This window comes from Halyomorpha halys, unplaced genomic scaffold, assembly GCF_000696795.3.
Source record: "Halyomorpha halys isolate HHAL.00 unplaced genomic scaffold, Hhal_1.1 Scaffold657.1, whole genome shotgun sequence".
Classification (NCBI taxonomy): domain Eukaryota; kingdom Metazoa; phylum Arthropoda; class Insecta; order Hemiptera; family Pentatomidae; genus Halyomorpha; species Halyomorpha halys.
Genome location: NW_027105368.1, coordinates 296,087 through 312,128, shown reverse-complemented (window position 1 = coordinate 312,128; position 16,042 = coordinate 296,087). Strand labels below are relative to the sequence as shown.

General features: G+C 29.3%; 1 protein-coding gene across 1 annotated transcript; it reads left to right on the top strand.

The window, feature by feature from the left end:
• Positions 1-47: 47 nt before the first annotated feature.
• On the top strand, positions 48-15,959 carry Ufl1 (UFM1 specific ligase 1). The gene is made up of 14 exons (XM_014427577.3): positions 48-242; positions 311-456; positions 527-765; positions 1,320-1,509; positions 1,595-1,738; positions 1,818-1,987; positions 4,115-4,300; positions 4,806-4,964; positions 5,679-5,795; positions 5,925-6,010; positions 8,864-9,161; positions 11,761-11,927; positions 14,850-15,061; positions 15,220-15,959. Exons 1-14 carry the CDS (start codon positions 163-165, stop codon positions 15,351-15,353), a joined length of 2,328 nt encoding a protein of 775 aa, XP_014283063.1. The 5' UTR covers positions 48-162; the 3' UTR covers positions 15,354-15,959.
• The last annotated feature ends 83 nt before the right edge of the window (positions 15,960-16,042 follow it).

Below are 16,042 nucleotides of genomic sequence, written 5' to 3'. Positions count from 1 at the left end.
CAATCAAAGGTTTCTAAGCTCTCTACTGACACGTCATGCTAAGCATTGATATCCTTCCTTAAAGGTAACCAAGGACTTCCGTGTCAAACTTGGTGGTCTGAAATTAAACCATATTGGGTGCTTCTTAAATCATAAGTTAAATAAACAATATTGGTAAACACAATGACTGCTGTAGATTGGGAAGAAGTTAAACGCTTGGCAGCTGATTTTCAGCGAGCCCAATTGACTTCAACATCTCAAGTGTAATTTAAACATACATATATATTTTTTTAAACTCCTTTTCTGGTATTTATACATACTTTATTTCCAGTCTTTCTGAAAGGAATTGTGTAGAAATAATCACCAAGTTGATTGAGTCGAACCTCTTAGAAGTAATTTTTACCACAGATGGTAGAGAATATATTACACCTCAGTATCTCCTGAAAGAAATTAAAGACGAGTTGTATGTTAATGGAGGTAATATAATATTTCCATGGCCTTGATAATGATTTAAATTCATATATTATATAATTTTGTTATCTATTAGGAAGGATAAATTTGGTTGAACTTGCTAAAACATTAAATGTGGACCTGAATCATATAACAGCACGAATACCAGAAATAGAAAAATCATCAGGATGTTCCATCATTATGGGACAGTTGATTAACAAAACCTATCAGAGGACCATAGCTGAGGAAATTAACGAAAGACTGCAAAGAGATGGTCAAATAACAACAGCAGATCTGACCAAATTATATGATCTTCCTGGAGACTTTTTGCAGTCTGTAAGTGTTCTATAGTTGAGGCACTTAGTCATTTTGTTTTTTAAAAATTTTCAATGTTGATCAGTAGTTTGGATTGGTATGTGGTGAGTTAAGGTGAAAGGGAGGAGCTAGAGCTCTCCCCACTGCTCCAAACACAAAGCTATAAAAGTGACCTTCCTTGACGAGACGTTGTTGTCATATGTGCTTCTAAGCCACCACTGCCTGACGACACTATATCATCATCCTAAGTCAAAGTGTTAAGGCCATTCCCTTTTCTCACTACTATAATTTGTAATCAATGGTTTTTAAAAATATTTATTTATTATTTTTTTAAAAAGATGAATGAAAAGTTATTGCCTGAATGTTGTATTAAACATAAATAAATATATGAAAAAAAATATTTTATCATCTTCGACATTGTAAAGTTAAAACAAACTTAAATCTTTATCTTATTTGTGATATCTCGATTTTTTAAAAAAAATATATAAAGTGTTTTCTCCTATGCTTAATTTTTTTTTATTCTCACTATTTTTTGTCGATTATTATATAAACTTCATTTTCATGTTGTGTTTTAGGTACTAGAGAGGAATTTAGGAAAAATAATTAAAGCTAAACAAGATAAATCAGATTCCAGAGTTTTTTTTACGCAAGCTTTTATCGAAAAATGTAAAGGGATTGTCCGGGGTGCCTTACGGGCCATAACTAGGCCAACACAAGTGTCAGCAATTCTCGAAGCTACAGATCTTCAAGAGAGAGATTTTTACTGTAATTTATTTGCCTTCAACAAGAACAACATATACTTTATGGTGGTATACTTCTTGTTAACATATGTGTATTACTTTTGTTTTAGACGCTTATGATTGTTTAGTAGAAGATAAGCAAATGTTTGGCTCTCTTACTGCAAGGCAAGGGAATGCTACATTCATTCCTCAGATGTACACAAAACAGCAGAGTGATTGGGTTCACAATTTCTACAAGCAGAATGGATATTTAGGTTAATATGTTACAGATAAGAAAATTTTATTAATCACTTAGATAAGTTAACATGCATCGTGAATTTTTTCTTTTAATAGAGTATGATGCCTTATCCAGACTGGGAATATCAGATCCTGTCTCTTTTGTACGAAGGAATTATAGCGACTTACTGCATTTACCTACTTGTGCTGTTGGCCCACAGTTACTTGACCAAATAGAAGCAGCAGTTGAAGATGCTATATCATCAAATTCATTTGTTGATCTTATGGTAAGTTTATTTTCTTATTAATTAGAGTTTAGATGTTATATTTAGAAAAGATTAATTCTCGTTTAAACATTTAAATTTTCCTGGCCTGAGTTATGAAAGTTTAACAGTTCATAAACTTAAATTAATCCTATTACTTTTTACCTTTTAAAATAATGCAATATTTGACTATTATTATTGTAGTTGAATCAGCTAAGGATTTCTCTGTTTCATTTGACATTTTTTGTTATACCTCCATTTATAAATTAGTCTTAACTGCCTGAAAGCTCTTTTTAATTTTTTTTTTTTTTTTTTGTAAAACAATAAATATGATAATGTGTATTAAGTTAGTGTTTCTGAAGTTAGTTTATTCTTGGCTTGTAATTTTACTTTCTTGAAATATCCGCTATTGAACTCCGAGATGTGATGAATGTTTATTAACAGTGATTGATAATTTATTACTTTTTAAGTAAATTGGAAAAACTTCTTGTGCTCACATAAATTTATAAATTACTTGTAAAACTGCTGTTTCACTGTTGGGGCGAGGGGTTTTTATCAATTGAAAACAATTCTCCTCCCCAGAATAAAATGTTCGCTGGTTCGGGTTAAAATAAAATGGAGGACCTGAAATATATATCACAAAAAAAGAAACATAATTATGAAGAAAGTGAAATAATAAAAAATTCCTTCCAAGTGATATACATACAATTTAATAAAATTAAAATATAAATAACGAAATAAAAAGAAAATGAATTAGTTACCGTTGTTACACAAAAATAAAGAAATGAATTGTGAAATAGCAAATATTCCGATATATATACCAACTAAACAATTTTATTAATACAAAAATAATAAGTTAATTAACTTGTGTTAATTAAAAGCAAAAAAAAAAGATGAAGCTCGATGAAGAGAAAGAAGAAAAAAAAAGTCACTCACAGATGGCCAGGGGGCCGATATGCGCAAATCGATAATGTTTCTCAACTTCAATCTCATCCGAGATGAACGTCTTTGATGAGCTGGTGTTAAGCGAGGGCCAATAGAATAAAAACGCAGGTCAACTCTAGTGGAGAAGCCGTGAGCCAGAATGAAAAAAGTGCCAGGTGGGTCCAAAGCTTACTACAATAATGACTACAGACTGGTCATCTGTGAGTGACTTTTTTTTTCTTCTTTCTCTTCATTGATCTTCATCTTTTTTTTTTTTGCTTTTAATTAACACAAGTTAATTAACTTATTATTTTTTGTATTAAGAAAATTGTTTAGTTGGTATATATATATCGGAATATTTGCTATTTCACAATTCATTTCTTTATTTTTGTGTAACAACGGTAACTAATTCATTTTCTTTTTATTTCATTATTTATATTTTTATTTTAATTTGGCCTATCAGTCTGTTTCCTGGCTCTAATTCCTCGAATGTTATTGTACAAATGCTAATATAGTAATACTACTAATAGCATTTGTACAAATCATGTATTTATGTTCGTACCACAACAAACCTCTAATTGTCCATGATTTTATGTAACAGATTTTTTAATATAAATTTAAAAACATAAGTAACATGTAGTTAAAAAAAATATAAATGATCTTATAAATAATAAAAATTAAAACACCAATTGGAAGTAAATAAAATTAAAGAAAATACACTTTTGGGTTTTAACAATAATCCTTGACTTGTTATTGGATGATCTCAATAACAATGTTAGGATCGTTTCCTTTTCCCTTCAAGTAGTGGTACATACAAGTAGTTTCAATTAGATACATGGGAAACTGTTTTAATCTTATAATCTATTTATTGGAATGTGTATATGATATAGATTTTATGACTAAGATTATTTTGTGGATGCTGAGCCTTAAGCTTCAATTCACTAAATTTAGCAGAGTTTAGAATATTTCTATGAATTTTCTTCTTGACTACCCATTGATGTCTTTTCTTCTTTTATAATAATATTTAAGGACATTACTGTTTATTTATTTAAGAATTGTGTTATGAACTTCTCTTTCATTTTTTGTCTATAACTATTGAAATATCAGAAATATTTTAAAATTAGTTATATTCTTTATATATCAAATTTTTGTCAATTTGAAGTCCTAAAGGGTGAATGTTTTGGTATGAAAAATATTTTGTATTATAATTTCAGAAAAAAATTTCAGATGATTGTTCCATCCATATTCAGTCCTGAGGATGTGGCTAAAGTGCTCGAAGCTGTAATGAAACGTAGTAAAGGGAAGTCGATACCTCTCATCTTCTCAGATACAGTTTTGATTTCTGAAGGATTTGTACAGGAAGTTCTTAAACCCTTTACAGATAAAGGTATTGTCCAGAAGAAAGCACAGCAGGTAAGGAAACCACAGTCCTTTATATTTTTTTAGTTATGATTCATCAAAATTTTTAAATATTAATCAAGTAAACCTTTTTACTAACATCTATTTGGTAACATAAACTTATAACTAATTAACCAATAATTTACATTTTTAAAAATAAATGAATTATAATTATATTATAATTTTTTTAAATTTACAATGGCTTTGTTGCATTTTTATTGTGCCATTTTTACTCATTAGAAAAAGTAAACCCCATTGATTAATATTAAAGCACAAAATGAATGTTTATTTCATTCATGTTTTTATTTTTATGGTGTAATTCAGAAAAAATGGTTTATAAAAAATTTACTTATGTTGAAAATGAAGCATTAAGAACAGGAATGCTCATCAACATTTCCTTATAAATATTCTTTATTAACTATAAAACAAAGTTGTGGTTTGCTATCCTGATTTCTGATTAGAATTTAGAAATATTACTTCACTTCATAAAAAATGTAATGATGTTGCACTTTAATTATAGGCTATCAATGATGGAAGCTACATTCAGCTTCAGATGGAAAAGAAATTGGGTCGTTCTTTGGGAAAAGAAAAAATAGATGATAATTATGACAGCAAAGCTGACAAGAAAGAAGAAAGGCGAAAGAAAGCTGGAAGTGGGAAAAGTGGAGGAGGAACTCAGGTAAAATCTTTAGCATTGCCAACTTTCGATCTGAAAAACATTGATATATCAAACTAGCAATATATAAAAAAAAAATATTGATATTTATATCTGATAGTTTTTCTGATTTATTGTTATATTGAATTAAAATTTGACTAATGAAAAGCGATATTTAAAAAAAATGTATTTATAAAAATTAAAATATCTAGAAGGATGGCAATTTAGACAATCAAAGGAATGGAATATGAATTTCGGTAGGAAATAAAACTAACTTAACATTACCTATCAACTTACTGAATAGGTTAAAATTAGGAAACAATTTTGACTTCTAATTTCAGAATCTAGATATGAAAAAATTAATCATTGCATTTAGAAAACATATTTGTAAATATATAAACATGTATTTATTTATTTTTAATTTTACAAAAATTTACCGATATTTTAAAATATTAATAATAATATTGAAACCTATATTGATTTTAGTATCGATGTTAATATTGATACCGATATCGATATCTTGCTTTTAATATCTCATTCATACAAAATCAGATTAAAAATATTGATGTACTCTGTGTCAAAATATTGATATTTTTATTGATTTATCAAGCTGCTACTCTTGGTAACTCATAACAAATTTTTTCTTAATAAAAGAAATCCAAATAGAAAATAATTACAAAATCATTAAATTTCATGTTTTTAATGTTAATAACGATCCATTGTTACTCTTTGAAATAGGGCCGAGAGACAAAAACAAAAGCTGCTCCCAAAAAAAAAGGTCGTTCTAGAAAAGAAAGTGGAGGTTCTGAGAATGAAGTAATTGATAAAAAATTAGAATTTTTTACACCAGAAGAGGTGAGTTTAGAATTTCTGTAAAAATATTTGTAGTTATTACATAATTTGTCCTTACCATAGTAGAGGTAACTGTATCGACATAGCTATTATTAAATTTTATACTTGAAGTTGTTTTGTTTATTTTTTTAGATTGAAGGTGAATTATCAAGTAATAAAAATCTTGAAGATCTTGAGGATAGTGGAGTTTTAACTGATTTAGCAAGACATATTACTCCGTGAGTATATTTTTAAAAATATAGTGAAGTATTTATTGATGGTTGATTTGACCATATGGAGAATTAAGAAGATGGTCTGCGTGGTTGTAATAGTTAAGGAAAATATTAAAAAATAGTGTAACTAGGCCTGGGTTTGAATTCAGCCTTGCCAGATAATTATTTGTTTAGAATCACACCCCTCTATAAAGTAGGTACTCTTAATTGGGGTAAAACCTGGATGTTTAGTGTGGTTTTATCCAAATCACCTCCTATCCACCTGTTGGTCTGGAAACAGTACTTCCTTACTGAGTACTTAACCTAAGATTCTTCAAAAAAATATTTCTTAATTAATAGTTTGTTTATTTCTTAGTTAATAAAGAAGTAGTTATCACAATTTGTTTTGTTTTTTCTGACCCCAAACCAGACCATCTCCTTTTTTAAATGAAGAAATATTTTAATACCATCATTAGACTTGCTTTGATTAATCTCTCTTCTAATCAAATTACATTTATATCATCGGGGTATCTATGATGTTGTGTTAAATATAAATTGTTTTACCATGTTGAATATTATAAGTATAGGATTCTGAGCAGCCCTATTTAAAGGCAAATAGTTAAAAAAAGGTTAAATAGTAAATGCTTAAGAGCTCCTAGTGGATTTTAAGAGCAGCTTATTTTATAAGGTTATAAAATAATCCTTCTAAAACTTAATGTTATTGTTTACTTTTAAGTTTTGATTTAAGTAATTGGTTACAACATGCCTAAATTAAGTGAAAAGTGGAAGTTATGTGAAAGTTTGGCTACTGAGTGCCTTGTTGATCTTCTAATTTGTGAGGAAGAGAATCAAGACGAGCTAATTGACTACTGTCATTACATTATTATTATTATTATTTTCATCCAGTGCTTTATTAGTTATAAAAACATCCAAAACAATACTGACACAAAAAAAATAAAAGTAATCTTAACACAACAAACAAAATGGTGACGAACTCAACTGGTCTGTCGCATGACGTCATTCTCCATTTAACAGACCTACTAAGAGATTCTCAACCATGTTAAATGTTATATCATTTTAACATGGTAAAAGATGGAAATATTTCTCTAGTTGACATTAGTTTTTCCATTTAACACCCTTTAACATCTTAAATTAAATATCATGAATACCCCTCATATTTATAATATGATATTAAATTGTCATATTTAAAACTTCAGAATAGATTTTAGTAGTTGACATCTTAAAAAAAAAACATAAATGGTTCCTAATTTCACTTTACTCAGGTTTTTCCATATTAAATTTGACTCAAATGATTTGAGCTGAGAGGTAAGGAAAAGAAGAACGGTCTAAACAAACAAAAGTGTCAAAGTTACTTGAAGTTCTTTTTGTTAGGTATTGTCATATAATTAATTGTTCTTTAGCTGTCTATGTTTTCCCTTATTATTTAATTCCACCTTCGAATGTTTTTTCCTGGAATCTTTTTGCGTTCTTCATGATTTTAAACTTATTACTGCTTACATAACTTACATTTCATCTGAAATGGTTCACATGATGGGTCTGTAGTATGGCCCTGTTATACTTAATTGGATCATACCTTTAAAACAGACAGATATAGTGAGTATTGGGTGATGTACGACATGTCACAATGTCTCAAGAGGAGATCTTAACACCAAAAATAATAGAAGAGAATCCAACCCGGCTAACCCGCCTCGTTAAACCCCTTTTTTTCCCTACCCTTAGTTAAAAATAGTAAGTTTAGTACTTCATACATATGTAATACATGAAATGTATTATATATACTTTAGATTGTCTTCTCCCTTTGATTGCCATGTGGCATTATAAAGTGTTGATATCAGTCCAGCTAAGGTGGTATGGTCTAGCTATAGCCTATGGCTACACCATAGAATTAATGGAACATGAAGGGACCATTCCGCAAAACCCTGATTCAGTGACAGTTCTATATCACCTTTAAAACAGAAAGTTAAATTGAGCAACATCGAAAAAGTGGCTAAAATTGGAAAATGGTGTAAAATTGAATTTTAAGGCAATACTTCCTGGCTAACTCGCCCTACTAAACTGCAGTTTAGTGACGTTCTAATATCACCTTTGAAACTTATTTTATTTAAAATGTGATAAGGAGACTAAAATTGGAAAATGTTGTTAACTAACGCTGTTTCCTAATTTTAGCCACTTTTTAAATATCACTTGATTTAACTATCATAAATGTCCTATTCATTTTTTCAAAAGTGACTTAGAACTGTCACTAAATCAGGGTTTTAGTGGGGTGGGTTGGCCGGGAAGGGCTTTTGCTTTTTTTGTGTGTTATGATCTCCTCTTGTGAGATTGTGACATGTCGTACATTGACCAATACTACTTACTATACTAAGGAGGGATTAAAGGAGGGCCAATGAGAGCCGTAAGGCATTAAAGGAGTAAATTTTTCATGAAAATTCTTATAGGTTTCAAAAATATAACACAAACTGGGGATTTTTATTTAACATTACAGCATTGTGTGCAATTCATATTTTATATCTGTAAAAATTAACTGGTTTCTCTATACCCTGCATTTGGTCAATTCAGTATTATAATATTGATTATTTGTTCATTAAAACGTATCTAAAGTTAACTAAATTTATTTTTGTTCAAATTAATTTTTCAATCCAGAAACTTGCAATTTTCTTTACATGTTAGAAGTAAAATTATTTGGCTTAAGATAATATAAATTATTAAATACATAATTTATATTAATTTACATAATTCTTGAAGAAGTGTTAATTAAATTACTTTTATTAAATTTAAAAACTCAGTTTATTAAATTACTTGATGGTTGAGTAGATTAATTTGTATTCCTTTTATTTATTTATTAATATTATTTTTCAGGCTTCTTAATAAGATAACTTATGAAAACACTGCTAGACTCTTTGAAGAAACTTTAGTCTCCGGTGCCAGCCAAAGAAGAAAAGCTCACGTTGAGCTTGAAAACAAACTAGAAAATTGGTTACTGGAACTAAAGCTGACTGAACGCTCAATTAAATTGTTTCCATTTGCTGACACTCAGTCACGCCTTACAGCTTCAGTATTAAGAATGGTTGGAACAGAAGTTGTGAATGCAATATTTTCCTACGCAACATCTGCAGATGGAAGTAGTCCAGTTGATCCTAAACAAATTACTGCTGAAGTATGTAATTGTTTTCCTTTATTACTGCTACATAGTTATTTAAACAATGCCTCACCTAACTACCTACATTTTCTTTAAGTCAAATTTAAATCATTAATTTTTTATTTAAACAGGTTAATAAGGTTTAAAAATATGCTGACAATTGATGCATTAGACACTAGTACTGTAAAGTAGTACATAACTAATCTGTGACTTGTGTGACATTAATGTGTGAATTAGAGTCTAATGGACCTCAAACTTTTTTTTAAACATTAATTTAATTAAAAAATAATCAGGTCTTTAATCTTGTAAAATGTCATATTTCAATTATTTTGAAATAGTTTCCATACTTAAAAGTTTTTAATAATGATAATAAATGCTTAACGAACCTGAAGGTTCGATGCCGATACCACCAAACGCTCTCTGCATTCATCTTTCCCAGTGATGGCCCTCCAAACCCAATTCCACTAAATCAGTTTTAACGCAATCCTCCCATCTACGTTTCGGTCTACCCCTCGGACGTTTACCTGTTGGTTCAGTGTTTATTAACATTTTTGGGATCTGCTCATTACTAAGCCCTACAATCTTACATGCCCATCTTACACACCGCAATGCTATAGCTTGAATTATATTTACCGGGTGTAGGACCCTTAATTCATCATTGGGTAATCTTCTAAATTCTCCCGTTAATTCATCCTTTTTTGGTCCGAATATTTTGCGTAATACCTTATTTTCGAAAACCTTAAGACGCTGTTCATCCGTTAGTTTAAGAGGCCATGTCTCACATCCATAAAGAACAGTGGGATGGATTAATGGTTTTGTAAATTCTAATTTTTAGGTTTTTCAATAGAAGGCGTGAACTAAGCAGTTTCGAAATTGAAAAATAACAAGCGTTTCCCACCTTTAACCTAGCTTTTATTTCCTCATCAATTTCGTTTTTTCTTTGTTCTGTTACTGTAGAACCTAAATACTTAAACCTATCTACTTGTTCAAACGTATTTCCTCCTATATCTATATCACCGAAATTGCTTGCATTTCTACTTACTGCTAACCATGTATTTTGTTTTATCCGTATTTATTTCAAGACCTAGTTCCTTGCTGGAGTTTATTGGCGTGGTTGTATGTAGTTCTATAGATTCTTTGTCATCACCTAATAATACCAAATCATCTGCATACCCAAGCACCGGTATTTTACCACCTAAAGTTAAACCATTTTTGGTATTCATCACACTTTTGATAATGTATTCTAGTGCTAGATTAAATAAGATAGGTGATAAAGAATCACCTTGTTTTAAACCCGACCGAACCTGGAATTTATCAGAATGATTACCGATTCATACCTTATTATCATACGTTTTAGTCATACACATCCGTATGAGATTTACTAACTTCTTTGGTATTTCCTGTCCAATCAGAATATTATACAGCTTCTGGCAGTCAATAGAATCATAAGCTTTTTTGGAAATCTATATAAAACTGATGAACGACCCTGTTGTATTCCAATTTTTTTAGATTTGCCGTAATGAAAAAATTTAATCAATAGTTGAACGATTTCATCTAAAACCACATTGGTAGTCTCTGATAATTTCTTCAGCGTATTCCGTGATTCAACTAGTTAAGATTAGCATAAATATTTTATAACATAGAGGAAGGAGTAAAATTCCTCGATAGTTATTACAATTCGCCTTCGGGCCCTTTTTGTGAACAGGAATAAGTAGAGACTCTTTCCTCAGGCATCTCCTCAATTTCCCAGATCTTTTTTACAAAAAAAAAAATGTAAAAAGGTAAAAAACTAAGGTTTTAAATGTCTAAAATTGATGAACAAATTTTTTTCACTTTTTATTTACATTTTCATCATTTGATCCTAAATAGCTGGCATTCCTTGCTTAAAACTTAATATCTTGTTGCTTAATATACATAAGAGGAAATATTAAAAAAATATTACTAACTTGCTGTGTCTATCATTTATCTCAATCTAATTCTGTATTCATTTTCTGAAGATTTGCAAACTAAAACACTCCTACATGAGTCTATGTTACGTTCAATTATTCTTTTTTTCCACCTATATATCCTATAAACCTTACTCCATTTTCCATCTTTTATGATCCTAGAGTAGACATAAACCCTACAGCTATCAACCTGTAAGTAACCATAATTGATTCAATTTATTTTACCCTATCTTTAATTATTTCTATTGTATTTCAATTGCTTATTCTTAATTCAACTCTTATAACCAAAATCACCTCAAATATTATTTCTGGTCCTCCTTATTTAATTTAAGGTTTTGACCACCATGCATATTTTTTTTATTTCCCTGTGGATGTTGTTTTTTAGCTCTGCAAAGTGGAATGAGATGTTGGTGTATGGTAAATAGTTTTTATACTATTTTGAGATACATTTTTTTATTTCCACTCGTACCATCTTCCTTAATTAATTACATAAGGTCAACATCTTCCAGTAAAAACATTAAGATAAATCTAAAAAAATATAGATTATATTGGAACTCTACAAGTATAATCTAGCTACACTTTTTACACAGAAGAAGAGCAGTGATCCTAAACTTTTTATTTAATATCTCCAAGTTTTTTTACCCGTTAATAATTATTGTAATTTGTTCTAGATGAGGACAAAACTTTTAGCTGATGTAAATGGAGATTTGCACGATGCACTCGCTAGCCTGCATAAAACCCTTTATGGAAATAGCCTAGAAGAATTCATTGCTTCAGCAGAGGCTTCGTTATCATTAACTGGACTCCTTGGTAGGAAACCGGATAAGAAAAAAGAAAAGTAATTTTTCACTTATTACCTTATTTATATTTGTAAGTGAGTTTATATTTCATTTGTGGTTATTATTGTAAATTCCCATGGTTTGGCACTGGAATTGTAAGAAAATTGAATGATAATTATCAACTTTAAAAATTATATTGAAAGGTAATTATTTGACTGGATTGAAATAATTATTCAATGGAAGGATAAGTTGGACTGGGTGACAGTCAAAAAAGGTTCTCTGAATAGCAAAATACTACTTATTAGAAATTAATGTTTTAACACATGTTGCATGTCTTTATCACTTAAATAAACAAGGTTACAAAGTAGAATAGGACTGTTAATATGGTATAAAATTGAACAGAGTAAATTAAAAGAAATGGAAATTGATGAAATGAATAGATAAAGGGCCGTTCGTAACCGAGCGATTTAAAGCGCCAACTTTGACTGGCTTGTAACTGCAGTGGACTTAAAAGTCGACTTTTATTTCTGTGGTAGTCCCACAAAATGAAAACATGACCCTACTCACCATGGTTAGAATAGGATGGTATCTGTATATACCTCATACTTCTCCCTCCCTCTGTATGTCAGAAATAACCAGGAAAGGGGTCATAAAAAAAATTAATAGAATAAAATATTAATAACAAATTCACTTATTACTGTGTTAATAATGTGAACTGCAATGACTCATGAAGGGCATGTATTCAGTACTTTTGTAAGGAAGCACTGTTTTTAGATCAACGGTTATAAAAGGAAGTGATTTTTTCAAGATCACGCTCAACAACCATATTTTTCTCCAATTAAAGGGACCAACTTCCAGAACCAACAGGGTTGAATCATGACTACAGTGTAACATAAAATAATTGTCTGCCACAGATGGATTCGAACCCAAGTCCTTGGAGTTAGTAGATGTGTTTATTGTTGACCTTTGGTTCAATATGAGGTGAAGATGGCCAGGAGTGCAGAAAATAGAGTAATAAACACAAATAAGTGAAATTATTTTATTTTGTTTTAGCCGATGTTTTGTCCGAAATTTCAGACCTTCATCAGAGATAAAAACATAACAACCATAGTAGAATGGAAATAATTAAAAACAGTACAAGAAGGTAATGTAAATTATTGGAATAGTAAAAACTTATAAAAGAAGATAACAAGCAATGAAAATAATAGAAACTGAAAAAATGACTCCTATATAGATCCATTTATCACAACAGCGTGGGTGAAAATGCTGGGCATTAATAAACCCTGACTATCTCCTTCTAATTTACTCTACTCAATTATGTACATAAATATGAAAATGAAAAATCTGGTGCAGTGTGCGCATCACAACTTGCACTTACAAACCTATTTTGATTTAAAATTAATCCTTGCTAGTTTCAGAACAGAAACTATAGGAGAAAAACAAAATTATAGTATTTTACAATTTGTTTGTAACCATTCATTCAATGCTCGATCATTACAGAATCAATATTGAAAATATTAAGTATGATTTTATGTAGTTATCCTATCAACTGAAAGGCTTATATATAGGTTAAGTGAAATTAAGTATTATTTAATTCCTACGGTGGCAAGAGATTGGATGTTGAAACAAAAGTCCACTTGCCCACGTACCCACCAGTTAAAACTCTTGTTACAACAGACGTTTTATTTATATGTTTCTCGTCATCTGGTATTGAAGACCATTCAATGAGGATAAAACCTATCTGGTATTCATGAAGACCATTCAATTGAACATTGATATACTGAGTTTAATAAAAATTGTTAAAGCTATTTTTGAGAAAATTGAAAAAAAAAATGTTAAAAATTGATTCTGTAAAGTGGTATTTCCAGTTAGTCAATTTTAACGAAAACGTTGCTGTCTCATCGCAGACATACATCTATCCTAAATATGTAATTTCAGTTTCATACGACTTTTTGGTTTTGAGCTAGGCTGTTCATTCAAACACATTCACACAGACCAGTTTGTGTAAACTTACTTATTTGGACTTAGGGGATCTCATCATATTTGTTTCTGTGAAAATAAAAACTATGAAAAGGGAAAAAAATTATAATTGATTTAACACCGATTCACATTCTTGAATGACCTTACTAAACAAGTATCAATGTTTCAATGTTTATCTCCTTATAAAAATTCTTTTTAATCCAATGTTATATGTTACCTTATTTTGTTATTATTCATTATACTCTTAATAAAAGGAAGATGGTCCGGGTTCGGTCAAAATATATATATAACTCAAATAGTAAATAAACTATTTATTATGAGCCAAAGAATGAATGAACTATTTATTATGAGCCAAAGAATGAATGAACTATTTATTATGAGCCAAAGAATGAATGAACTATTTATTATGAGCCAAAGAATGAATGAACTATTTATTAAGAAGAAAGAATAATTCATTCATTTATTATTTCGCTTTCCTTAATTCGGAAAGCCCTAGTAAAGCCATGCGAAGTGGGGTGAAACGTTGGTTCATTATAAATAGTTTATTTAGTGTATGAGTTATTTTGAACATATCTTCCTTTTAATATAAAATAATATTTTTTCCATTCATTTCAATTTCCGTATTGTTTTAATTTACCCTGTTGATTTTCTGTCATCTTATAGTCTCATCATTATTTACAATATTTTATTATATTTATATAATCTTTTTGTCTTTTTATTATTCAGCCTGATGAAGACCTGTAACATTGGTTAAAACTTTCGTTCATAATAAATAGATTTGTGCTATTTTGAGAACCTTTTTTGCCTGGTCCGGACAATCTTTTCTTTCAATTCTACATATTCAATTAATAAATTTCCAATAATAGTTATTATAGTAAATTTTTTTGTACTTGAGAGGTTTCACAGCTTAAATGACATGTTATATGTGCTATGTTATTCTAAAAATGACTCTAGATTACAAAAAAGACAAATATTATTTATTGAATTTCTTTATTTTCTAGACAATTTATACAAAAGAGAAGAGAATATCTTTTGTCAGAACTATCTATTGAGACTACACCTGCACTCGTCTTACAGTTGGCTACACTTACCTTATTTCAAGCTGCCACTGGCCACATCCTCCAAGTTAGCGGCAAGTTTGTGCCTACAATATTAGCCTTTCTAAAGCCACATCTCAAAGATGAGGAAAATGCTATTCTTCAAGCTTATCAAGGTGATTTAAATTTATCATTTGTTATACACGGATTTGTAATTTTTAAATGTTCAAAAATAAATTTAAGTATTAGGTATCAATCTATTATTAAAATAATGCCTTTTCAACATTGTTATTTTTCTTTTTGTTTAGTTAATTATATATCTTTTTTTTTGCAGATAAGTTATTGAAATTATTATCCGTCGACAGTGAAGAAATGGAGGCTGAGTTAAAAACATCTCTCGGTGAAGAAATGCCTAAAATAAAAGATTTAGCTTTAACCTACAAGAAGCTTGTTCAAAAAGAAAATTAATTTATTAATTTTGTATAAAATTTTTATAAAGTTTTGTTAAGGTTTAAAATATTGTTTTGTTTTTTTATTCTTCGATGTGGACCATCCAAAAATAATAAAAACAGCAATATTATGTACAAATAAATATTTAATGTCCATGACAATTGTCGGCAAGTTGTATAATAAAAGAAAACTGTTATAAATCTTGAACAAATAAAATATAAATGTTTAAAGAAATTAATGTTTTTGAATTGTATTTTACAATATTACAATTTCTTTACATAAGCTATAAATGTTTCCGGAACTGTAACAAAAAACAAGTTAAAAAAAAATAGCTTTGTTTTTCTTTAAAAGGAAAACAAAATAGGTTATTACAGGTATAGGTTATATTATCCATATATTTATAATGAACTTTGTTAATGCATGTGTTATAATAAAGAAACTTAGAAATATACATAACAATAAATTAAGTAGATAGTAGTTGATTGATAATCATTGTATATCTACTTAATTTATTATTAGGTATATTTCTGATTTGGTTTATTATTTTTCTTTGTTTTTTCAGCCCTGATGAACGCCTGAAATTCAGGTCAAATTGTCTGGCACAAATAAATAAGTTTTTGTTTATCAGTGTTTTTTTGCTGACTGCAACCCCGACCTCTTCTGATATAAGTGTGCGGTCAATTATTAACACCTCATTACAATGCTTA